This window comes from Nicrophorus vespilloides, unplaced genomic scaffold (assembly GCF_001412225.1).
Source record: "Nicrophorus vespilloides isolate i.1.1-1 unplaced genomic scaffold, Nicve_v1.0, whole genome shotgun sequence".
Taxonomy (NCBI): domain Eukaryota; kingdom Metazoa; phylum Arthropoda; class Insecta; order Coleoptera; family Silphidae; genus Nicrophorus; species Nicrophorus vespilloides.
In genome coordinates, this window is record NW_017096349.1 from 24,942 (window position 1) to 51,157 (window position 26,216).

The 26,216-nt window shown below is 31.4% G+C and overlaps 1 protein-coding gene across 1 annotated transcript in view; it reads left to right on the top strand.

Annotated features, from left to right (window-relative positions):
- The window catches only part of LOC108556730 (putative tyramine receptor 2), a 47,503-nt gene extending 23,983 nt beyond the window's left edge, over positions 1-23,520 (top strand). The window contains exon 3 of the mRNA XM_017912942.1: positions 21,438-23,520. Within this exon, the coding sequence (XP_017768431.1) occupies positions 21,450-22,838 (1,389 nt within the window). The 5' untranslated portion in view covers positions 21,438-21,449 and the 3' untranslated portion in view covers positions 22,839-23,520. The remainder of the gene's footprint in view (positions 1-21,437) is intronic.
- The last annotated feature ends 2,696 nt before the right edge of the window (positions 23,521-26,216 follow it).

Below are 26,216 nucleotides of genomic sequence, written 5' to 3' on the forward strand. Positions count from 1 at the left end.
TACATAAACATCAGCGCATTCTATTGACAAGTTTGGAACTATAATTTGTTTGACGATAAAATGCAACTAAATATGCAATTAAAATGTATTTAGTGTTTCGTAACCTATTATAAAATGATTGAATCGCATTTATATAAAGTTTATTTTAATAATAATTAATAATTTGATGAGATTAGTTGATTTGCTTGTTCATAAGATTACATAAACATCAGTATGATGCGCATTCTATTGACAAGTTTGGAACTATAATTTGTTTGACGATAAAATGCAACTATTTAAATTAACTTAAATCATTTTCAGAAAGAAACAAATATTAATTAATATGTAAAACTAATTTGTATGACTTATTTCTAATAAGATTTTCTATTAAATTGAATGAATTTCATATTGACAACTCTGATGCGCCATCTGTTTTTTATTTATTTATAAAGAAAATTGCAACCAAATATACATTAAAATCAATTAATTTACTATCATTTAAATAAACGTATTCTGGCAATTTCACGCACATACAGATACTGAATGTCAATATTAAATTCGGTATAGATTTTTGTCTCTATAGTGCACAACGATAATAATTACGATATTTGCTCGTGCTCGTCTGCTATTTAGAGTAAGCCATGTATGTATGTGTATAGACACAACTGGAATTGATAATTCATGGTGCGCAAACCGTAATTCGACTATGTATTAATATATGTATATATATATATTATTCGCATCGCAGCGAAGAGACTGAGAGAGAGAGAGAGTGAATACGCGATAATCAGACCGAATGAATGTTACGTAACATAATTAATATTTGCCAGTAATCACGCAGTTGCCCGTGAATTTATATTAATTAGTAAACGTGTATTGAAGACTGCCACTTGTTTGTGGATTTTGCTTTGATATGAAAATGCAGGATGAAAACTGTAGGACTAAATTAAAATAAATGTGAATTCTCAAAGGAATAATAAAATTCTAACTGAAAAAAGTATTAGAATTATATTTAAACGTTAAGATTTTTGCTTTAAAATTAATATTTAACAGAGAGAATAACTACAGCTTGAATTCTTAGAGAAAATTCAATAATTTTTACTAAAAAATAATAATTTATTTCTTGATTTATTACTAATACATTTGTGGTTGTACAATATGCTGTAGATTCTATAAATATCAACAGAATAAACAAATTTAATTACTTTTTACAATTATTTAAAAAAAAAGAAATTTAAAAAATAATGGTAACTTGGATTTTTCGTATTTTCATTATTTCACAATAAATAATTGTTTTTTTTTACACAGTTTAATTAAATCGAATTCATTAAATATTGCAAAATTTCTTTTATAAAAGGCATTGAATTTATGCAAAATTTGTAAATTTTTGAAAATTCTTGTTTTTTTAATTGAATTTTTTTTCTTCCAACTTAGAATTTTTCAAATTTTCATAATTTTACATAATTTTTAAATAATAATTAATTTTTTATATATATTTTATAAATATTTCAGTCACGAAACATCACAAAATTTATTTTATTAAAGAGATTTGTATATGAAAACTATTGAAAAATGATTTTGATTTAAGTTGAAATTTTGTTTTTTCCCAATTAAAATCTTTCGTATTTTCATAATTGTCTATACAATTTTATAAAAATTGAAGGAAACAAACATCACAAAATCTGTTTCATTAGAGAGATTTCTATAGAAAAACTATTGACAAATCATTTTTTAAGTTGAAATTTTCATCTTCCAAATTAAAATTTTTCGTATTTTCATAATTTTACATTAAATAAAGAATGTTCTATATATATTTATAAAATCAAAGTCATCAAACATTATAAAATTGGTTTAATTAAAGAGATTGAAATTGCATATGAAAACTATTGAAAAATGATTTTATTTAATTGAATTTTTTTCTTCCAACTTAGAATTTTTCATATTTTCATAATTTTTCATTAAATAAAGAATTTTTTATATAATTTTATAAAAATTGAAGTCAACAGACATCATAAAATTTGTTTTATTAAAGAGATTTGTATATGAAAACTATTGAAAAAAGATTTTTTTTAAGTTGACTTTTTGTTCTTTCAACTTGTAATCTTTGGTATTTTTAAAATTTTTATAATTTCACATTCAATAATTAATTTTCTAATACTTATATCCAATAGAAAATACTATAGATTTTATGTATATTAATGATACATAGTCATGAGTAATTTGAAATTTTCATTTTTTTCATTTTCAAAGTAAATATTAAAATTGTAATTGAAGAAAAAAAATTGGACAAAATTAGGGTAAAAAAAAAGGACAAATGATATTAAAACATTTTAAATTATGAAGTTTATTTAGAAGCAAATATATGGTGGATTTATTCATTAGATAGAATAATTTGTTAGTTGTAATAACATTAATTTATTTTAAGTAATATTAATACATTTTATTAGAAATTTTATATTTTCAAAATTTAATATATTTTTCAATCTAAAACGCGACGTATTCCGTACATTTACTATTAAACTAAATGAATTTTAAATAAAGATGTAATAGTTATTAAATGTGAATATTTCATTGTGATACAAAAAAAAAGTCAACGATTTGTGTGCTGATTTCGTGTATTGATTTAATTTTCAAGTAGGATCTGGCTCTGACGTTGAATCCCGTATTTACTTCTATATGTACGTGTGTATTGATACAACGTATACGTGGAAATAATTTTCCTCGACGATTATTTAAACATTTTCCGCAAACAAAACGATCCGTGTTGTTGCACCGTTCGCAGCATTAAGCGTTTCCGCTCGCGTCGCATGAATAATGCCGAAAATTCCATTTCGAATTCCGCATTTACCCAATTATTTATTCATCAATATATCCCTCGTTTCAATTCACCCCAGCAACAAAAACGAAACCGGATCATTTCAGCGCCCACAAATACATTTATTTGCGAAAACATTCTCTCTCGCAGCTGAAATTTAATAAATACAACATTGTTTAAATTAGTGAGCTCCATTTTATTTACACTCAGTATTTAAACGATTGAAATTACGATAATTTTGTTGCATATTCAATATATTTTGATCGCATACGTTTTCATTATAATTTAATTTTAAACTATGATAAACAAGATTTATTTCACTGTTAATAATTGAATTAAATAAAACGTGATTTTTCTTTAAAAATACACACATTTCACAATATTTACTCTTTAATTCAATGAAAAACTAACATAATTTATTCAACCATAATTATTTTAATTAAGCACAACATTCAAATGAAATAAATTACAATTTTTATTTTTAGTTGAGTTTCATAAAATTTTAATTTCATGAATTTTAATAAAACAAAAATCATTTTTTAATGAATTATATTAGTTTGCAACTCGGGAAACGAAACGCGTATTTTATTTCACATGCATTAATTTTAATTTCTCTATAATGAAATTGGATCCTGAAGCACGTTTTGTTTACTTACGAAAAGTTTACTTTCATTTCATCCTCAAATATACAAATAAACGACACGTTTAAAAAGTTGAATTAATTACTTTAAACTAAGTAATTGGAAGCATTTTTTTGTTACAAGAAAGTACATTTAATTATGTAATTAATCTAAGTATTAATGATCTAGGCCATGACTTAATAAGGGGAAAACTATTGTAAGAACTCCGATTGAAAGGAATTGTTCAAATATTTAATACTATACTACATACAGGTTACTTTCCAGAGCAGTGGAAAGTCGCACAGATTATAATAATAGCTAAACCAGGAAAACCTGCCGAAGACATCAAATCATACAGACCCATAAGTTTTCTACCGATATTATCAAAAGTTATCGAAAGACTTCTTCTTGGAAAGATTATCCATTTAACAGATTATTAATGATGATGAGAAAATTAATGATATTTTAATTAATTTTATTGTATTATTTAAAACAATTCAAATGATTAAACTCATTATAAAATGTTCACCAAAACACTCTGATTTTACGTTAAAAATTCCATTGTGTATAGAATATTGAGGTCGCAGTTTTCATGTGGAATGCACGAAAATGCATTTTTCTCTCTATTTCAATTTCTCTCCGTTCCAGCTGCATTTACAAAAGATCGTCGGAGAACAAAACTACGCGAAATGTATCGTATCTATGAATAATTTAGGGAACGACGTTCTAGACGCTTTTTAAGCGACGAACGTGCAGCGGATTAAAATTGCATCCAGAAGATTTCTTATTTATATTTCATGTCTGAAGGAAAACTTTATTTCCGGTTTTTCGCAGCGACACAAATATCTTCGTAAAGATGATGATGATGATCGTAGAGTAGAAGAACGTTTTAAATTTATTTCCGTAATCAGTTTGAACGATGGCATCAACAGAGAGACTCCAAGTAATGAAATAAAAACACGTTTTATGAGCGATATTAATCTAGAAATCTGCTTTACAATGGAAATATTTTGTGCAGAGAATTGAGAAAGAGCTTTGATATTTCATAGTTTTATTATCCATAATTAATTCAATTGAAAGCATTTGATTTTGGTAAATCCTACTACTTTTTAAATACAATTAATATATATGATAATCACTATGCAAATCAATTATAAAAAATGATGAATATTCAACAGAAATATACATGTATAAAATATCAATTTGCATATTTCTCGGTTTTCACATTTTTCATGCAACTGAAATGCGGACCTAATGAAATATTAATCCTTCGAATGCCCGACTCTCGTTCCTTCACTAGCTTGTAAATATTTCGCATATTGGTTTCGGTCCATTCCGGGATATGAATATGCAAATTCCACATTCCATGTAGTCACTGAATCATCAAATAGCTAAATAGATCAAAAAATAATCAAATAGATTTATGAAATTTTCTTTTTTTATGTCGCTACGTTTTGCTCACTTCCTCGATAACCACGTAAGATAATTAAATGTATAAAGGCATTAATTAAATCTAAAAGTTTCACCTTTCCAATGACCTCACTCAAAGTTTTCTACTGTCATCCGTTCATTTGTTACGAGCTGTCAAAACTGTCATTGCTGAAAAGAACCATCTGTAAAATTGCTTTAATTCTAAGATAACCACTCGTGATAATTACATAATTCAACAAGAATCGCAAACTGGAAATCATCATCTTTCGAATGAGCCCACTGATAAGATTCTAGCAACGTTATTTCGATTTTAAACAATGACTGAAATTTTATTATTTTTTTAAATCAACGAATTTCGATGTCTTTACTTTTTCTTGAGTTACTCGACAACCGCGTGAGTTAATTCGATTATTGAATTCTCAAATTAAAGCTAAAAGTTTCGCCTTTCCAACGACCTCACTCAGAGTCTACTACTCTCATCCGTTCATTCGCTACGAGCTGTCAAAACTGTTGTTGCCGAAAAGAACCATCTGTAAACTTGCTTTAATTCTAAGATAACCACGCATGATAATTATATAATTTAAAAAGAATCGTAAACTGGAAATCATCATCTTTCGAATGAGCCCATTGATAAGATTCTAGCAACGTTATTTCGATTTTAAACAATGACTGAAATTTTATTATTTTTTTATATCGACGAATTTCGATGTCTTTAGTTTTTCTTGAGTTACTCGACAACCGCGTGAGATAATTCGATTATTGAATACTCAAATTAAAGCTGAAAGTATGATACTTTTCAACAAGTCCACTAAAATATTTGAACTTTCATCAGTTTGTCTGCTATGAGTTGTCAAATGTGTCGATACTGATTGAGACCATCTTTAGGTTTTATTTAATTACTGAATAACCAAGCACGATTATTAGTTAAAGAAACATGCATATTAAATACAAATATTTGGGATATATTTATTAACGAAATGTATTATATAATTTATACTAAATAGCGATGCATGAAATTACAATTATTTAATCAATGTATAACAATTTATATCCGATCTCCTTGCGTAATTAGCATCGGAATTGTAGGCACCTAATGACGATAATCTAATTACAATTAGACGCAATCCAAATTGATTCCACTTGTCCGACCTGGCGATTAATTAAGAGACATTCCACCTGCAATTAATAGATCATTAATTCATCAGATAATACGAGTTTCTTTGATCCAAATCTATCGTTTTGAGCTATGAAATGAAGTGGATCAAAGTAAAAATTAACTAAACGTTTCAATTTTAGCATAAAACTTAAAGAATCAAATCGTTTCACAAAAAAAAGAGTTAAATTTTATGTAAATATTGCAAGTGACAAAAGGGAAACATAATGTTTTAATAAGCAATTAAAGGGGCGGGAAGACGAAATTGGAAACGCCAAGAACAGCGTTTTTAATTAAGTCCCAAAGTCGAACTCGTGATGATGGAAGGGGTGCGTGGTTCAAGAGAGAGAGAAAGAGATATTTCAATCCCGTTTCCTCGCTTCATTTCGTTTCGATTTTCGTGAGGCGACGTGGGTTTTGTTTGCAATCAACCCGAATCCAACCGTGATTGGCTCATCGGAAGACGTGCTGCACCTGGACCGCAAATTCCGTTATGCAACCTTAGCTAACCGTCCGGAAATTGATGCAAGGAAGACGACATCCTCTGAGTGGAAGCGGAGTGGATTGGGACATCCATCCGTGAAATTACATAATTATGATCGAATATTCTATTGGAAAACTCCACTTTTTGTTTTTAATACATACTCAATTTTTCATGAAGCTCGAAGGAATATAGTTTTCTGCCGCATTTCGACGGTCATTAAAAATAATTGGAAATAAAACCTAATCCAATTCGATTTCACAAGAATAGATTATGAATTGAAAATGGAAGCATTACTCAATTTCTATAATTACTCCATCGATTTTATTGAAGAATTTCACATTTTACTACAGGGTGACCCAATTGAACTGCAACTTTTCAGAACGCTGTATTTTTTTTATTTGAAATTGGATTTTATTAAACCACAAGCAAAAAAAAGTTGGAAAACAATTACATTTCTTTAATTCAATTCAAATATTGGGCTATTGACACTTGAATTCCTTCACTCATAACTTTTTTTCCAATAAGCTGAGATGCAAATGCTTGTAAACAGTAAAATCAGCTATCATTAGGCGAAATATGGACACAACATTGCGAACGGTTCAAAAGTTATAGCAGTTTTAAGTTGGTTTGGCCACCCTGTATAAAAATATTTCAAAAATATTGCTTTATACATACAAAACTGGTACATAAATATTTTAAATGTTTAAAGTGATTTTCTTCTGAATGCATTTCAATCGCAGCGAGCAAGCGTTTACAAACGTTAAAGAATCTACACATTTATGTTTGGGTGAGTATTTCAGAAAGTATTAGCGACGGGATTCTCAAGATTCCTCTATTTATGTGTGTTCAGCTGGCAGGAGCGCGCAATCCTCGAGCTTAAGAGATATTTGAACGTGAAATAGCTTCGCAAGTTTACCAGACACAAAACGAAGAAAGAATTAAATGAAGTCCTCTTCCTCTGTTTTTCCTTCATCCTCCAACGTTCGATCTTTGCTCCCTTCCAGCGGTTTAAGATTTCAATTTAATTGGTCAATTCAATTCCCCCATTTCTTATTTTTTTTTTGTTGTAAAACTCTCCAATAAGTATCGATTAATTTTCCAGCCAATTTAATCATCGAATTTCTACGTTCGATTTCCCACGAGGTGACTATAGACGAAATACGATATCGTATTATAATTTAACTCATATATTTTTCCTCTTTTCATTTCTTTTCTGCGTATAAATTATGCATTTATTTTGTCTCTGGAATAAATTTCCCAGAGGTCGTACGCGTAATTTTAGGTTTTCGGTTTCCATCATCATTCCGGCGTCTTCGCGGTTTCGCGGTTTTCCTTCACCCTTCGGACTTAATTAAATTTTATCCCGTTGTTTGAAACTGTATTAAGAATAACAATAAGCTCGTATTTCATTTTTGGGGATGGAAAACAGTAGTTATTTAAATTCATGAGATTCACCGTATTCGGTGAATTTATCCGAAACTAATTTTCGAAATTGGTCCAATATGTGCATATGAAAGCTGGAAGTTTAGGAAATATTGCAAGTATTCACATGTAATCTAAAAAGTTTTATATTAATGCAACTAACTTATGTGTCCAATCGACTAAAATATAAAACATTACAATAGATAGTAAACCATATTTATGTATTCTATAAATCCCATTAATAGATAATTAACAAATAAATATATTGTAATTGGATTGAGAATAGAATTAAAATGCTTAAATTTGATAACTTATAGTATTGTCTTTAATTTGCGTATTCGTTAGTTTAATTAGTAAACGATTAATTAAAAAAAAAACATGAAGATATTGCAGCAAATTGAAAAAATGATAAAATAAATGGTTATATTCCTATATATTTGAAGATTTTAATCTACATTTCTAAAGAATGATTCTTTCTCTTTCGTTTGCTATAAAATAAATTAGTTTTGATCAATTAATAAGAAAGTTATTAAGCTTTAATGTGACGGCGGTTTTCGCTAATCGCAACTCAAGTCCCCCCCCCACTAGAATCTCAAAAATGACCTAAAATTTCGATTTGCACCAGGAGACCAGGAGTAGCGAGGAGGTATCTGCGCTCCTAGCAACGGTAGTTCTAATGCAACTGTAGTTCTAATGCAACGGTAGTTCTAATGCTACAGCCACTTACGTTTGTGTGAGTGAGCGAACTGTCATTCTGACAGCAGCTGTCAGTTTGACTTCTACTGTTACTAAGTACAATCAAAGGACTTTATTTGATTTCCTGTTTATTCTACATTGTTATGAATGCAAACTTAATGAAGAACATGTTACATTCCTTCCTTATTCTATATCCTTGTATACAAGAATCTTCTTTTAACAACACATTTTACATCGGGCAAGTACCAGTGCAACATGTTAACAACCATCAATCACTGAAGTTTTTTGTCTTCTAAGAGATATAATTCTACAAATCATTTTTCACACAACAGACTAAAACTGTACCTTCTTATAAGTATTTGCATTAATTGCTAATACTCATAAGGTAAATAGATCAACAATCGAATGGTAAATAAAGTTATTATTTTAGGTGAAGCTGATAGCAACTAGAAGCATGTAAAGTAGAAGTTCCCCAGAAAGTGGAAGGCATTGTTTACTACCATTAGAAGATTTCATTTCGAAGAAGTGGAAACCTTACCTGCTGAATATGACTAAAAATATTACTTTATTAAGGAGTTGTATAACAACTACATGATTATTTGTGACTAGATAATATTTTTGAATGCCAGATGCAGTTAAAATACTGGAAAATTAAAAATGTATATACTCAACAAATCATACATTAAAGTAAGATATCAGAAAGACATTAAAAGTATTTTTATATAGCTATCAATCTATATTTACACTCATTTTATTCTCTGTATATTCAAGGACAATATTTATTTTCAACAATCTTCTACTAACAAGTGCTAAAGAAAATACAAGCCTTTTTCGAAGACAATGTTTTCCACACTGTCATATTTAAAACTTAATTGTGATGAATCTATAATAGCTACAAACATCTATTTATAAACATTTTGATCTCTGCATATTCAAGATTACCATTAATGTCCAACTTTATTCTAGAAGCTGGTGTATATGAAAATCCAGGCAATTTTCGAAAGCGTTACTTTCGCATCTCATATTTGTCAAATACCAAAGTTTGAAACTTAATTCTAAAGAAGCCATTGTAGCTACAACCTATAATTTATTTTTATCTCTGTATATTCAAGATCAATATCCATGTCCAACATTCTTCTAGGTGGTTTAGAAAATACAGGCCATTTTCAAAGACGTTACTTTCCAATCTGCCAAATGTCAAAGTTTGATAATTAATTATGAGGAAACCATTCCAGCTACAAACCTATATTTACATTTATTTTTATTTCTGTATATTCAAGATCAATATCCATGTCCAACATTCTTCTGGGAGCTGGTGGTTAACCTAATATAGGCCATTTTGTTTATCTTGTCTGGCTTGCAATTTATACATGTTCACATATCGTTTTCCTAGGTAGTAGCGGACCTCCCTAGGCCATTTTCAAAGACGTTATTTTCCCATCTGTCAATTGCCAAATACCAAAAGTTTGTTAATTAATTATGAGAAAACCATTGCAGCTACAAACCTATATTTACACCTCTTTTTATCTCTGTATATTCAAGATCAATATCCATGTACAATATTCTTCTGGGAGCTGGTGGTTAACCTATTATAGGCTATTTTCAGAGATGTTATTTTCACATCTGTCAATTGCCAAATACCAAAAGTTTGTTAATTAATTATGAGAAAACCATTGAAGCTACAAACCGATATTTACGTTTATTTTTATCTCTATATATTCAAGATCAACATTCATGTTCAAATTTCTTCTGGGAGCTGGTGGTTGAGAAAATATAAGACATTTTCGAAAACGTTATTATCCCTAGTGTCTGCAACCAAACATACACGCGACTTGTATATTTGGTTGCCTATACTAGAAAAATTTTTAGAACCGAGAAGTTTGAAAATAATTTTAGCGCAAAATTTCGATAATTTTTAGCACCTTACAAAATTTAAATATCTTGGCTAATACGTTTTCAGCGGGTTCATTCAAAAGGTGAGAGTCTCCAATTTACGATTTCTGCTGAATTATACAATTATCTTGTGCGGTTATCCTGAAATTAAATAAAACGTGAAGACTGTCCAGATTAAACTTCGACACTTTTGATAGCTCATAGCAAACGAAATGATGACAGCAGAAAGCTGCTAGTGCGCTTGCTGGGAAGATAATACTTTCAGCTTTAATTTGAGTTTTCATTTCGAACTATCAAGAAATTAAAAAAAAAGTGAAACCTGTGCTGCTGATTCTTCATACAAAAGGAAACTCTTTTAGCACATTTACATTTTTGATTTTCTAGTATTTTCACTGCATCTGGTACTTAGGTGTGTTATACTATCTCTAAGGATCATGTAGGAGACAACAACAGTTTCTTGGGTACTGCTGAGTCCTTCTGAAAGGAAAAATACTTTTGGTTGCCTTCTGGAGATTTCATGAACATTTATATTTTTGATTTTCCAGTATATTCACTGCACCTGGTACTCAGGTGTGTTATACTATCTCTATGGATCATGTAGCAAACAATAGTGAATTCATGGGTGCTGCTGAGTGCTTCTGAAAGAAGAAATACTTTTAGATTCTCTCTGGGGATTTGTTGACAATTTATATTTTCGATTTTCCAGCATTTTCACTGCAGCTGGCACTCAGGTGTGTTGTATTTTCTCTAAGAATCATATAGGAAGCAACAATGAATTCATGGGTGCTGCTGAGTCCTCCTGAAAGAAGAAATACTCTTAGTTTCATTCTGGGATTTTGATGAAAATTTTACATTTTTGATTTTCCAGTAATAATATCACAGCACCTGAAAATATTATAGTCTTTAAGGATCAGGGTGATGTCTACAATTCATCAAATTTGTTAGTTATTATTGATCTACTTAAAGAAGTAATGTTTTTGGTCACATTCTGCGGTTAGAGTTGCAACTATTTACAAATGGAAACTGCTACTGCTAGTAAATAATCTCTTCCACTTTCTGAAGAACTCAATCTTTCGAAGTCAACTATACATGTTATCAGCTACACCTAAAATAAAAACAAATGTATCAATCGATTGTTGACAAGTTACTTGTCTTTTTGCCTTTTGGCTAGTAGCAATTAATTATCAAAAACATATATGAAGTCACTGCTTGATTTGTAGAATTTACTGTAGACTCTGATATAGCTTTTCTGAAGACAAATAAGTTAAGTGATCAATGGTTGTTACCATGTTGCACTGGCAAGTTCTGAAGTGAATTGTGATGTTCAAAGAAAAGTTATACATACAAGAAAGTAGAAGAAGGAAGCATGGAGTATGATCTTCATTAATTTTGCATTCATAATAATGTAGAATAAACAGGAAATCCAATAAAGTCATTTGAATGTAATTTGTAACAGTTGATGTCAAACTGACAGCAGCTGTCAGAATGACAGTTCGTTCACTCACACAAACGTAAGTGGCTTTAGCATTAGAACTACCGTTGCATTAGAACTGCAGTTGTATTAGAACTACAGTTGCATTAGAACTACCGTTACTAGGAGCTCAGATACCTCCTCGCTACTCCTGGTCTCCTGGTGCAAATCGGAATTTTCAGCCATTTTCGAAAATGCGTTGCGATTCGCGAAAACCGCGGACACATTAAAGCTTAATAACTTTCTTATTAATAATCCAAACTTAATGTATTTAGTAAGAAATGAAAGAAAAAGAATCACTCTTTAGAACTGTAGCTTTTGATATTAATATAAATATGAAAATAATTATTTATTTAGCGTTTCATTTTATTTGAGCAATATATTCACGTTTTTTTAAATTTAATATGGCTATTGATATTAAATAATTTATCAAATATGGAATTTAAAAAAGACCCCATCTTTGCGCAATGTATTATACAAGAAAATTTACATAATGTTCATTATTTAACCGAGAAATGACTATATGCGATGTCTTCAGAATTTCATGAATTTCTCAAGAAATCCGCTAGATAATTAGATTATCTTATACTGAAATCAAAGCTGAAAGTCTCACATTTCCAACATGCCCACTTTCAGATTTCTGCAGTTCGCAGTTCTTTTGTTATGATTGAAACTAAAGTCCAAACACCTCACGGCCTATAAGTTCCCGAAAAGTTGACCGTAAAGCCGTATAACAAATCAATTATTTTGATTAAAAAAAACATTTTGATGCTGATTGTAAAATTTAGCGAGTATTCATACATTACTATGGTTTTATCAATTTGGCTCTAAATAGCAGAGTTTTCACTTTTTGGTGATTTTCTATAAACTACAACTACAACAAAATGTGTATTTCTTTATAGGCAATAAAATTGAAGTGTACAATCTAGGATTAAACATAAAATATGATTATTAACATAATCGTTGGCGATTTGGTAACGCGTGGACCGAAAATAGCGTGAATACACTCGTCGCGTGGGCGGACGAATTACCTGGCAAAGCACGGAAAACTTGACCTTACGTGTAGTTAGTTGCACACTGCCACATATTATACGAATTAATCGTGATTTTTATGGGTCTCGTGATTACAAATATTAAATAAAAAAATAATGTCATATAACCGAACATTGAGTTGAAAAATAGTGTAATTGCTTTGACGCGATAATTGATGGACGCGAGGGTCGAAATTTGAAATTGATTATGACGGAAACCGGAAAAAGGGCTAAGAATATATATATATTTCATGAACTAGTCATTTTCTTTCAGTCTAAATCTCCATCTGTTCGCAATTTTCGTGCGCCGCCTAATTGAATCCTTTCTGCGATATCCTCTAAAAACTGGCGATTAATTGCCAATTAAAATGTCCGGCTATATAATAATTCGCATGTATCGACCCGCATCCACCCATCATTCGTCCTCTTCGGTCCTAGACTGGAATATCGAGCACACACACACGCCATTAATGCCTATATCATCGCTCCTCGCCCTCTCGATGTGCAAATTGGTTTCAATTGAAGTCGTTTCTCTTCGCATGTGTGCGCCGTTTTAATGGGCGATTAAAAGTTTTTCTTTTTTTTTTAATGTCACAGAAAAGTACGCTGAAGGAGAACCCTCAGAAGAATCGTTGCAGAACAAAAAAAAAATAAAATAGATATCCGATTATATTGGCGATTAAAACTTTGCAAATGTGCACTCGATTGGATCTAAAGAGTGATAAATCGGTAAAGGATTAATGAAATTACCATAGAAATAGGTCTATTTTACATTGCTTTATTGAAGCTGTTCACATTCTAGATTGTGAAAAAAAAAACCATTTGCAGGTCTAACTAGTGATCAGAAATAATAGTTATTACTAAAATACATTACTTCATTCAATCTACAATACTNNTAGAATCAAATTAAGAATAATCCTAATTATGTAGACATTATAACATGTTGCAATTCGATTAGTTTACAAAAATAACCAATTTATTTGATAACTTAGTAAGATTTTTTTTTTAATTTTCCAAATTATAAAACTTTTTATATGTTTTTTTCTTACATCAGAAATGTTCTCATATTGAGTATATTGTGATATAACTGCTTTTAAGCAATGATAAATAATATCTTATATATTACGATTTTTTTATTTGTTTTAACCTCTTCACATTTTATTTAATTACTCGATAACTACGTAGGCTAATTGAGTAATTGAAAATCAGAATTAAAGATAAAACTATTGGCTTTCAAACGATCCTACTTCTAGTTTTATATTACTTCTTGTTTTCTTATAATAATCATGTCAATTAATAAAAAAAAATTATCATGTGTAAATTTGGTTGCATAAACCAATCAAATATATTTTAAATAATTATATATTAATCTTCAATTTAAAATGATTTTTTTAAAATATTTTAAAATTATTTAATAACGAATCACCTATTTCACATCTTTCGATATATTAGTTGTTAATTAATAATTATTAATAAGCGAGATATAACGATATATCAATTTTCTAACATGTCTTCACATTTTACTTAATTATTCAATAATTATCCAAGATAATTATAACATAAAATGCGAATAGTAAAGAAGAGATCATAGCCTATCGAATGAGCCTAATTCTTAATATGTGGGGTTAACTGTTTTCTTATTATAAGCTCTCAAAGTTAGATATAGATATATAAAAAATATTTAATTACATTATGATTACCTACGTCTGTCGAAACTTGTATTTTCCGTACTGATTTGTGCATGAAGTATGCATTAGCATCAGTAACCAATTTATTCTCGTAATTGTTGATAACTTAGTAAAATTTTTTTGAAATTTTCCTAATTATCTTAAGAATTATAAAACTGTTTATATGTTTTTTTACATCAGAAACATTCTCACACTGAGTATATTTTGATATAACTGCTTTTAAGAAATGATAAATAATAACTTATATACTACGATTTTTCAATTTATTTTAACCTCTTCGTATTTTATTTAATTACTCGATTACTACGTAAGCCAATTTAGTAATTGAAAATCAGAATTAAAAATAAAACTATTGGCTTTCTTCTAGTTTTATATTATTCCTTGTTTTTTCCCATAATAATCATGTCAATTAGTGAAAAAAAATGTAACATTTATCATGTGTAAATTTGGTTGCATAAACCAATCAAATATATTTTAAATAATTATATATTAATCTTCAATTTAAAATGATTTTTTTAAAATATTTTAAAATTATTTAATAACGAATCACCTATTTCACATCTTTCGGTATATTAGTTATCAATTAATAATTATTAATAAGCGAGATATAACGATATTTCAATTTTCTAACATGTTTTCGCATTTTACTTAATTATTCAATAATTATCTAAGCTAATTCAATCATAAAATACGATTAATAAAGAAGAGATCATAGCCTATCGAATGAGCCTAATTCTTAATATGTGGTCTTAACTGTTTTCTTGTTATAAACTCTCAAAGTTAGATATAGATATATAAAAAATATTTAATTACATTATGATTACATACGTCTGTCGAAACTTGTATTTTCCGTGCTGATTTGTACATGAAGTATGCATTAGCAGCGAACTTCCACGATTGATAAAGTTAATGTCGGGAAGCGGAGTTCTCGGAATAGTTAATTTCCTTTCGCAGAAATAACTGAAACAAAATGTTAGAGCGCGCGAGACATGCATTTTATTAGATTTCAGCGCAGAAAACGAGCGTCGACATATGCTGAAACATTCACCGAAAACTTTGCATAATAAATGTACGAGTTAATTAGTTCGATTACGGCCTCAGCAATTCCATTACAGAAACACACCATTCTGAAGGCATTTAAACGCGCCGTAGTTACGTAGCTCGAAAGTACACTTCAAAGATCAAGCGATTAGTGGAGACATCAAAATTGAAATCTTTCGAAGCGTTAATAAAACAGTTTGGATACAAGAATGTGTAACATCTCATCAATAAACTCTTAAAATATTACATTTTTCAAATAATAAAAGGTTTGCAAAATATTATAAAGAAAGGAAATATCTTGAAAACAAGAAGTATTTATTATAATTGCGAGCGTTTCTCTGGATTCTCTTCTGTAGATCAGTTCATTCGTTGCGAATCTCTATTAAAAAGTTTTGCTCGGGCCGTGAAACAATGAAGGTTTTCAGCGGAAGTTTTCAGGAGCAAGTTTTTCATCAAATCCCACGCTGCATCGCATGCATTTTTTATCCGTCCCCCATGAATAGTTAATGTTTGTGCACTCTTTTAACTCTCGTCCGAATGGGATGAAGAATGGGTGGAAAAAAAAAGAAGATAGAAGAGAAAGAAACCTCCCCAAGGCGGCGGCGGCTGCAATGCTTAATTTATGTACATATTCTCCCTGTCCACTTATAAATTTCAGTCAATTTACTCAACGCCAGGCCCGAACCATCGATGCTTAAAATATTCTCGATCGGATCGCAATTATTCACGTTTTTAAAAATGAAAACCTAATGGAGTTATCAGCGTCGACGAAGAAGAACGTAATAAAGTTGAAAGTTCAATATTTATTATCCACTTAAAAACACTAGATTTATGAATTACAGTTTAAATTCTACTTTTCGTGTGAGCGCATGCTGAATAGATGCAATGTGCATCTTTCCCAATCCGCATTCTTCTTTATCACAGATCTTTTGATTTCCCACGCGAATAGAAACCGAAGACTCAAACCCTTGTTTCTTATTGAAACACAAAATTTCAGTCGAACCAATGCATGTTGTTAGTTCACAATTCAACAAAAATTGTCTTTTTGCAACGAATTGTTAATTAAAACTTCTTCATTACTAATTCCAATATCAAATATTGATTCAGTACGATTTCAATCTACGATTCCGGATATTCCGGTTGAGGAAACATTGAGGATTGGCAAGTGTATTTGAGTGTAACTAATCACGAAATGTTGAAATTGAAACTGGATATGAGCGATTTTGAACTGACGCAACACGTGCACCTCGGACGATAAGTGACTTAGCGGTTTTGGGAAATGACTGAGCTAAGCGTCATCCGGTGTCCTGTTGATCAAGTACCGGTAATGAATATGAGCGATAAGCGTCGCAAACGGAGTTATTACAATGGGAACTGGGGGATGGTTTATCCATCGGGGGTTGCTCAGGTCACAACTCGAACACCCACATCCATCCCCTGTTTTGTCCACACACACACACATACATACTGCAACCCAATACAAATTCGCGCATGCAATTGAAACCGGAGCGAAATTCGCTACAAGCCATAAATTCCCACTTCCGCCACCGAAACATATGTACGCCGATTGTTCCGTGTTTGTCCTATTCGAATCATCGGCAGAAACATCACCGTGTCTCTCCCTCGTGCACATGGAAAACGCTATAGCTCTTTCTCTGTGTTCCACGTTTTTGTGACCCAGTCCTCTATGTCTTTTCAATTTCGAGGCTATTAATTGCACGCGCGTGCCTTAATTGCATATTAAATTCGAGAGTTTTTTCTCTCTCTATATACGCCTTTGATTTATGCCTGCATGGCTTTTTCATTTGTTTCTATGCCTGCTGTTGTCAAACAGTCAGGAAAGGCTGTCTGCAATTTAATTTCATACAGCTCTAATTTACGTTGAACGATATTTTTTACATTTTATTTGTTTTTTTACAATTTAATAAGTACAGTTACAATAGGTATACTATGAGATCTGTAACTATTAGAGTTTTTCAATTTTTCAAAAAAAAAAAAAAAATGCAGTGTCTTCACGTTTCTTTATATTACTCAACAATAAAGTAAGCTAAACATATATATGTATACTCTAATTAAAGGTAAATTAGCAGTCTTTAATTTAAGTGAACTGCCACGTTTATAACTATTGCCAGTTTCTTGTAATACGCTGTCAAATTTTAAACAATGTTTGTTAAAGCAGTGTCTTAACCTTTCTTTATATTACTCAAGAATAAAGTAAGCTAAATACATATATGAATACTCCAATTAAAGGTAAATTAGCAGTCTTTAATTTAAGTGAACTGCCATGTTTATAGCTATTACCTGTTTTTTGTAATACGCTGTCAAATTTTAAACAACGTTTGTTATAGCTGTAAAAAAATGCAGTGTCTTCACGTTTCTTTATATTACTCAACAATAAAGTAAGCTAAACACATATATGAATACTCTAATTAAAGGTAAATTAGCAGTCGTTAATTTAAGTGAACTGCCACGTTTATAGCTATTGCCAGTTTTTTGTAATAAGCTGTCAAATTTTAAACAATGATTGGTAAAGCAGTGTCTTCACCTTTCTTTATATTACTCAAGAATAAAGTAAGCTAAACACATATATAAATACTCTAATTAAAGGCAAATTAGCAGTCTTTAATATAAGTGAACTGCCACGTTTATAGCTATTACCTGTTTTTTGTAATACGCTGTCAAATTTTAAACAACGTTTGTTATAGCTGTAAAAAAAGCAGTGTCTTCACATTTCTTTATATTACTCAACAATAAAGTAAGGTAACCATATATATGTATACTCTAATTAAAGGCAAATTAGCAGTCTTTAATTTAAGTGAACTGACACGTTTATCGCTATTGCCAGTTTCTTGTAATACGCTGTCAAATTTTATACAATGTTTGTTAAAGCAATAAAAAATGCAGTGTCTTCACGTTGCTTTATATTACTCAACAATAAAGTAAGCTAAACATATATATGTATACTCTAATTAAATGCAAATTAGCAGTCTTTAATTTAAGTAAACTGCCACGTTTATATCTAATACCAGTTTTTTGTAATAAGCTGTCAAATTTTAAACAATGTTTGTTAAAGCTATAAAAAATGCAGTGTCTTCACGTTTCTTTATATTACTCAACAATAAAGTAAGCTAAACATATATATGAATACTCAAATTAAAGGCAAATTAGCAGTCTTTAATTTAAGTGACCTGCCACGTTTATAGCTATTGCCAGTTTTTTGTAATAAGCTGTCAAATTTTACTGAAGTAGAAAGTCTTCAGTTGAATGCTGAAGACATCAAGTTGAAAAGCTCCAAAAAGCCGATTTTGAGGAATGTTTTGAAAGATGGCTCTACTGACTTAAGAAATGTATTAAAATAAATGCAAATTATGTAGAGAAATTAAAAATATTAAAATAAAATTGTTATTATTTTGTTCTTTTCCAGCCTACTTAGCGAACTTTTGTTAGACCCCACATATATCCGCCCATAAATTTCATCGTTTCGCTATGTACAAAATTACTTGCAAATATAATTTGATATTTTCAATGAAACAGATTGTTTAATTATCAGTGACCGTGAGAAATTTGCGTTCATCGCAAAGTTAAACAAACAGCCGCCACGCTGCAAACTGAACCGGAAATTAACTTAATTAAGTTCTGCAACATGCTTTTACCTCATTTCTGTGTGTCGTAGCAGTCGTCTCATCCTCGTGTTTCTCTGCTTCTGAACTCAATCATGGCGAAGAGACGATTTCCGGTTCGCGGAATTGATGCAAAAACGAAATGGCTGTGAAACCTTGGATTCGTGTCTCCTTGATTTTTTTTGTATTCGTTTCATGCTGTGCACAAACACCGACGCTCTGTGTTCATTCATTTATTTGCTTGTTTGTCTTTTTTTTCCCTTCTTCTTTGTAAACCCCATTTCAGACTTGAGCGGCAAATGTTTATTTCGCTTTTCCGCCTCGCCGACTTTATTTATCGTGTAGCACAGGTCACACAAAGTATTACAGTTCACCACGTGGTGGTGTGTGTGTGTGTGTGCACCAATTCACGGTCCAGATAGGCCCATTCCATCCTTCCTCTCCGTCGTAAATCTTCATACGCTAAGACTAAAAGCTAGTCAGGGCAAAAGAAAAAACGGACATTATCACGAAGAAGAAAAAGTAAATAGTTCGCTCGGCGATCGTAAACATGAAAATATGTTGTGTCTTGAAAGCATTTTTTATGAGTTAAAGCCTGGATTAAATAATAATTTTTGTCCCATCATTATATATTTGTTTTTTGTTATAAACGTGAAAAGTTAATAATGCGTTCAGATTATATCGAAACAATTGAGGAGGCGCGATCGATGGATGGGGCTCGAGGCGAAAGGATGCTTGATTTTATGAGGATTTGACACTTTCATCTATAGATTGTTCTTTGTGCGAAAACGGGAAAATCTGGGTTGAAAACGTGAGAGATAGAAAAGTGCACACTCCCCTCTTCGTGTTTTATCTTCGCGCGCGCCCTCTTTTCCCATCCAATGCACAATAATTTACTTTTATTTATCGACGCTAAGTTTCATATAAACAGAGCCGTTAACGCCGCTGCAGTTTCCCCTTTAACAACGAAAAGCGAAGATTTTAGTTGGGCCTCATGAAAAATTCAATAAAAGTGCGCTGCAATTATGGTGGATGCGCCTGGCCCGTTATTTTTCGCTCCCGGCAATCTTTAATAAAAATAACAAAGGCCTTGCATAATGCATCCCCGCTCGCTGCGGCCCCCCATTAAAATCGATTCGCACGTTCATAAACCTGCATACTGAGAGATATATTAAAACATCGTTCATACGAACACGAAATTACGCACGAATTATTGAATCAAATGGAACGCAATCTTATGCAGATTGCAGAGCAATCTGCATACCCAAAGCACTGAATAAATCTTCTGGTTGTTGCTGTTACAATCAGTCTTTGGTTTTGCAGTTTTGGGAATAACGCAATTGGGACAATCGAAAATTGAGCTATAAATCGTGAACCGGTTGACCTAATGCCTAATTGCTATTTGGTGGCGTGTAATCGGAGGGCGGAAGAGAAGAGTCGAGACTAATTAATATATTAATTAGCTGGATATTTGCAGCAGTTTTATTGCAAGCTTCTGAAGGGCACTTGAGGCATTTTCGGCTTCAATTAGCGCGTAAATTGGACGCCGGAAACGGGTCTCCTCGACGAATAGAGTGTGGAAGGAGAAGCGGGACTTCGGCGATGATTAAAGACGATCAATTTTCTTGTGATCACCGGCAAATTAAGACATGCAAAACTAATGCTTAGAAAAATCAATTATTATAATAGCTCACGTTTTAGTTGTTTTTTGAAGAAATGATTTGAATACAGAGGAAATTAGTTCAGAAGACTTAATAATTAAATAAATAATTGATAATAAAGCGAATAAATCTACGTTTTTACATACAAAATAATTCATTTTTTGCATTTAGCAATGTTTGTAGCATTTAACTAAAAACTGAAACAATCTGTGTGTATGCATGCGGTTGGCACAATTTCTCTGTAACGAAACTTATATTCTGGCAGCCGCGATGTTTGGAGATTCCGCACGTTAAGTCCATATGGCAAAAACAAGCAGGTCAAACATCATCCCGCTTTTTCCCTTTACATACGTAATTCCCGCATTTAAACAACAAATCAGTTTTAGATTAGTTTCATGTTTTTTAAAAGTATTTTTTTTTTGTTTGTTTCAGAACATTTGAAGGATGGTAGATGGAAACAGCAGTTGTCCGGAGGAGCCGGTGGCTGTGTACAACATCAGCCTAGGCTTCACCGCAGCCGTTCCCGAATGGGAAGCCCTCCTCACCATCTTCACGCTTACCATGATCATAATCCTGACGGTGATCGGTAACATTTTAGTTATCCTGAGCGTCTTCACGCATAAACCTCTGAGGATTGTACAGAACTTCTTCATCGTATCTCTGGCTGTAGCTGATCTCACCGTGGCCATCCTCGTGCTGCCATTAAACGTAGCGTACTCGATCTTAGGAAGATGGGTTTTCGGTATTCACGTCTGCAAGATGTGGTTAACATCAGATGTAATGTGCTGCACTGCATCGATCCTCAATTTGTGTGCAATAGCTTTAGATAGATTTTGGGCTATAACGGATCCCATAAACTACGCGCAAAAGAGAACTTTGAAGAGAGTTCTTTTGATGATAGCCGGAGTTTGGATTCTCTCATTGATAATAAGCTCACCGCCTTTGATCGGTTGGAACGATTGGCCCGAGCCGGACGTGTTCGAAAAGGAGAGCATCTGCAAACTAACGGAACGACAAGGCTACGTTATTTATTCCTCGCTGGGATCTTTCTTCATTCCTCTCTTCATCATGACCATAGTTTACGTGCAGATCTTCATAGCAACCAGAAGACGGTTGCGGGAAAGGGCGCAGGCTTCGAAGATAAGCGCGATCTTATCGAAGAATCCGGTGAAGAGCAGCAACAAGCATCAGAATCAGGATAGGGAATCGGTGAGCAGCGAAACCAACCACAACGAGACGGAACACGCGATTAACAAGAGCAAGGATAAGAGGGCGAGGAAAGCGAAGAAGAAACGGAAAAGCGAGAACGAAAACAACGAGAAATCCATCTACCTGAAACCTGTACTTGTTAGGGAGGATTCCTTCACCGACAACGCCGATTGCTCTTCCGGATCGCAGCGAAAGAACTCGTTGAACCCGTGCACTTCCGATAAAGACGTAATCCCGAACACCACGAGCACCTCGGTGAAATCCGAGTCGCCGCAATCGAAAATCGTAAGCTGCAAACCAACGCCGCCGCCGGAGATCATCCCGAAGAAACCGGGAGTCGTGTACCAGTTCATCGAAGAGAAGCAGAGGATTTCCTTATCCAAAGAACGCAGAGCCGCTCGAACTTTGGGCATCATAATGGGCGTTTTCGTCGTCTGCTGGCTCCCATTCTTCTTGATGTACGTCATAAATCCGTTCTGCTCGAGCTGCTGTCCTTCCGGCCGCTTGATCAACTTCATAACGTGGCTGGGATACATCAATTCCGCACTGAACCCCATAATCTACACCATCTTCAATTTGGATTTCAGAAGAGCTTTCAAGAAACTACTCGGAATGCGACCTTAAACATTTCACTTAATCTTTAGTTTCAAGACTGATCACTAGTGTGTTTTTATTTATTTAAATTATTTATAATAAACATACACAAAGTAAACAAAACAAAAACAAACAAAAAAACACGAAAACTACATTGTAAATACGACCTGTAATTAATTTGTAAGTTTGTTTTAAGTCGAATTATAAGAATAACGACATTCCAATTAAGAAAAGAAAAAAAAAACGTTTAAGCACAAACAAATTTGTAATTTAGTAATCCGGTTTCTTAGCATTACTGAGCCCAATGTTAAGAAACCGAAAACGAATTAAGAATACTTAAGTAAAAAAAAATATGAAATTAGACGATTAAGACTCTTTAGCGTGTTTAATTTAATTGGATATATATACTTAAGTGTACGTACTTGTAAGGTTACTTATTGGATAGGATATTAAGGCATTGATATTCGTAGTTTGTATTAAACACTAAGGAGTAACGATGTTTCTGTTTTTCGTTCAATTTATTTTTATTTTTTATATATATTCGTATTTACATGATTATTTCGCAACTTTTTATCGACGAATTATATAAATAAATATATATATATTCAATGTTATTTGCTCAAATGATTGAACGATGTGGGGAACGAAGATGATGTACAGATTTTAAATGGTGATGATTGTAATGGAAATGCGGAGCGACGTTTATTTTCTATTGTAGACACTTGTTGGATATTTTATGTAAATAAATAAATAAATCATGTTTTCTTATTTAACATCATTTTTCGTTTGTTTTAAACTTTATCCTTAAAAAACTTAATTAAGGTAAGTATTGTAATTGAAATGCTTAGATCATTAATTGAAACAGTGTAAAATGTATGTAGATTCAGTTCAATTTTGTGGAGGGAAAAAATCTCAGAGAAAACTGTATAGGACCTAAACAAATAGAGCTGTCCTAGTGACGTTCGGCCCATCAATCCATCTCCATAAACACGGACATGATGAAAAGCAAATATTGGTGGTCGGTTTTTGCGCACGAGGAGGGTTGACTTTCCAAAATTCGCAATTTCAATATCGTGTACTAATTATCTGTTCCTGTCGTTCAACATGCAACTCGTGTTTGTTCAGTATTCATTTGTTTAATAAATTCAGTTGTTTATATATACTATTTTGTTTCGTACTATATTCATTTGATTTATATTCAATTGTTTATTCAAATGTTTTGATCATTGCGAAATGATCGATGCGAACGCAAATAATAGGCGAAAAGCAAAATGTTTCCGCTTGATACGAGTAATAAATCAAACAGAGTTTTGTATGGTGTCAACGAGAGATGAATGCGATTTATTATATGTTTATAAAAATAAACGAAAAACAGGCGAGTTTGAAAGAAGCGCAAAATAAAAGAGAGAGATCGAAGACAACTTTGCGTCTATTTAAATAAGATCCTATGCGCCTCGCAGTAGACTTCAAAAGGGATGAAATATTTCCATGATTTATGAACGCATCTTCTGATACCTTTTAACGTTTTTTTCTTCTCTTTCGCGTTGCAAGCAAAGGCTAATTGGATTATTTTGCGGTTGGAAATTTGATGTAATTTTCGAAACCGAACAATTTCGAGAAATACTTGCGGACGAAGTTCGGATCATTAGCAAGTTACCTAGGAACTTTAAAGTTTCAGATGTGATGGTTTGTGATGTGTCCCCGGGAATCCTTCGTCGTCATTCCTTTAGCTAAAATAATTATTTCGCACCTACAGTGCGAATTGCCTTCGTAACCGGTCACCCTCGTTCTCCCTCTTCTCGCATTCATCCCTTCGATCGTTATTATCATTCGCAGCCTCGAGGTATGCAGGTACGAGCCTATTGGTCTCATTTTGCGAATTCCACGTCTTCGCTAAAGCGAAACAACATTTTGGAGAAAAACTGCAGAGTTGGAGAAACACTATTTTCGACTTGCAATTCTCTAATAAACTTAGTTTTTGTATATTCACATACAATTTATTTAATAAGACTTTAGAATGTTTCAATACTTACAATTATTGGTAGAAATTTTGTCGAATAAGGTAAAATAATTAAAATTTTAAGTAAATCAAGTTGGAGAAAGTAAATTTCAATAAAAAAATAGATTTTTATTTATAAATTCAACGCTTTAATTATTATTTAGAAATTATGAAAGTACGAAAAATTCTAATTTGGAAAAACAGAATTTCGACTTAAAAAATCAATTTTCAGTACGTTATACAAATTTAATCTTTTCAATAAAACAAATTTTATAACGATTAATTACTTTGATTTTATAAAACTATATAGAAAATTAATTATTTAATGTGAAATTATGAAAATATATAAAAATTTCAAGTTCAACAAAGCAAATTTTCAAATGCAAAGAAATTCATTTTACAATAGTTTTCATATTTTTTTTTATAAGATTTTCGATTTGATTAAACTGAAAATAGTTCTTTTATTTAAATTTAAAAATTTCTATTAATCGATTTGCAAAACACACAATTTTTAACGTATTAAGTTTTTCGTCAATTTCTTTAAAACCATACAAGCTAATTACATCATCTTTTACTTTAATTAAAGCTGAAAGTTTCACTTTTCTAACGAGCGCTTTTTTTAAAAAAATCTTCTATATAATTACTGTGTTTTTATTTTACTAATGTATTAGAAATGTTTTGTCGTGTCCCGGGATTCAAATATCTCTGGACACTATGGAATATCTCGTAGTTGTAGTTGTATTTTGTTAAATAAGGTAAAATAATTAAAATTTTAACTAAAAGAAGTTGGAGAAAGTAAATTTACAAATTCAACCCATTAATTATTTATTTAACGAGAAATTATGAAAGTATGAAAAATTCTAATTTGGAAAAACAGAATTTCGACTTAAAAAAAAAACAATTTTCAGTATGTTATACAAATTCAATCAATTTATAGCGATTAATTACTTTGATTTTATAAAACTATATAGAAAATTAATTATGTAATGTGAAATTATGAAAATTTATAAAAATTACAAGTTGGACAAAGCAAATTTTCAAATGCAAAGAAATTCATTTTTCAATAGTTTTCATATTTTTTTTATAAGATTTTCGATTTGATTAAACTGAAAACAGTTTTTAATTTAAATTTAAAAATTTCTATTAATCGATTTGCAAAACACACAATTTTTAACGTATTAAGTCAATTTCTTTAAAACCATACAAGCTAATTACATCATCTTACACTTTAATTAAAGCTGAAAGTTTCACTTTTCTAACGAGCGCACTGGTAGCTTCTTTACAAAAATTGTCTATATAATTACTGTGTTTTTATTTTACTAATGTATTAGAAATGTTTTGTCGTGTCCCGGGATTCAAATATCTTTGGACACTATGGAATATCTCGTAGTTGTAGTTGTATTTTGTTA